Source organism: Haplochromis burtoni, unplaced genomic scaffold (genome assembly GCF_018398535.1).
Source record: "Haplochromis burtoni strain Fernald_Lab_line unplaced genomic scaffold, NCSU_Asbu1 Contig_112, whole genome shotgun sequence".
NCBI lineage: Eukaryota > Metazoa > Chordata > Actinopteri > Cichliformes > Cichlidae > Haplochromis > Haplochromis burtoni.
Window position 1 is genome coordinate 560,546 of NW_024582473.1, and position 1,149 is coordinate 561,694.

Sequence of the window (1,149 nt, forward strand, 5' to 3'; positions counted from 1 at the left end):
CAGCATGGTGGCTTTTTGTTTTCATGGCTGCCACTTGTAAGTCAGCAGATTTAAATAAGGACTCTCTTTAAAATTGAAAAAACTGATTTCCAAGAATCTGACCTTTAACCTCTCCATGTCTCTTTTGAAACAAGGAATGTTCACAAGGAAAAGTATTTTGGCGACAGTGTATGTTTTATGACGTCTTGTAGAAACAGACTTCCAGAGTGTTACTTTTATACTGCATACACTGCGCACAAATTACAACACTGAATTTTGCTCAAGTACAAATGCTGGTGTTTACTCAGTAAGAGTCTGTCGTCTGCTTTCTCTTCCTGCTGGACAGAGCCCTCGACGTGCATGATGTCAGAGTGGATCAGCTGGTCGGCCTGCAGCGTGTCCTGCGGGATGGGGATGAGGTCTCGAGAGCGATATGTCAAACAGTATCCCGAGGACGGCTCGCTCTGCCAGCTCAACACTGAGGAGACAGAGAAGTGTGTTGTCAACGATGAATGCTGTGAGTCTGTTTTTTCTCCCGTATGAACAGATTGACCCAACCAACCAAATTAACAATGCTTTTAATTTGAGCCAGCTGCTACATTTCTTTTTCGCATAGAGTTTAATGTAGCCTGTCGTCTTTAAATTAGAGCATCTAATTTCACCGTGTTTAATATGCAAAATAGTCCAACCAAAAAAAGAAAAAACATTGTCAAAGAAGCATAAAAGAACAAAGTGAAAAAATAATGACATAAATGAAATAAATAATGCACATTTAATTGGTGAATAAGGTGTATTTCATGGCCGTAACATAGTTTAGAACACATGTATTTATGCTCCTAATAAAAACATGAAAGTAGCAGCGAAGTTACTTCAGCAATTTTATCCGGATGTTAGCATTAACATGCACTGGTGCCAGAAAATGTGTGTAGCTGATAAGGAAGTTGTTCCTATAGAGCCGATATAAGGTTGCCAGATCGTATCTGTTGGGTAGGATATATGTGATTTTTCTCTGAGGGCATTCAGGCAGCCATTTCTGATATCCATTTTGAAACAGAGTGGGGGGGACTGGACTTCTCTTAATGCAGTGCACTTTCTGCAAACATCCATCTGTCCATCTATCCATCCATTATCTACTGCAAATCCAGGACTAGGTCATGGGGCAGCGTTCTA

General features: G+C 40.5%; 1 protein-coding gene across 1 annotated transcript in view; it reads left to right on the forward strand.

Moving 5' to 3' along the window:
- The window catches only part of spon1b (spondin 1b), a 112,808-nt gene that overhangs the window by 101,571 nt on the left and 10,088 nt on the right, over positions 1–1,149 (forward strand). Inside the window, exon 12 of the mRNA XM_005928359.3 lies at positions 326–496. Coding sequence (XP_005928421.1) covers positions 326–496 — 171 coding nt within the window. The remainder of the gene's footprint in view (positions 1–325; positions 497–1,149) is intronic.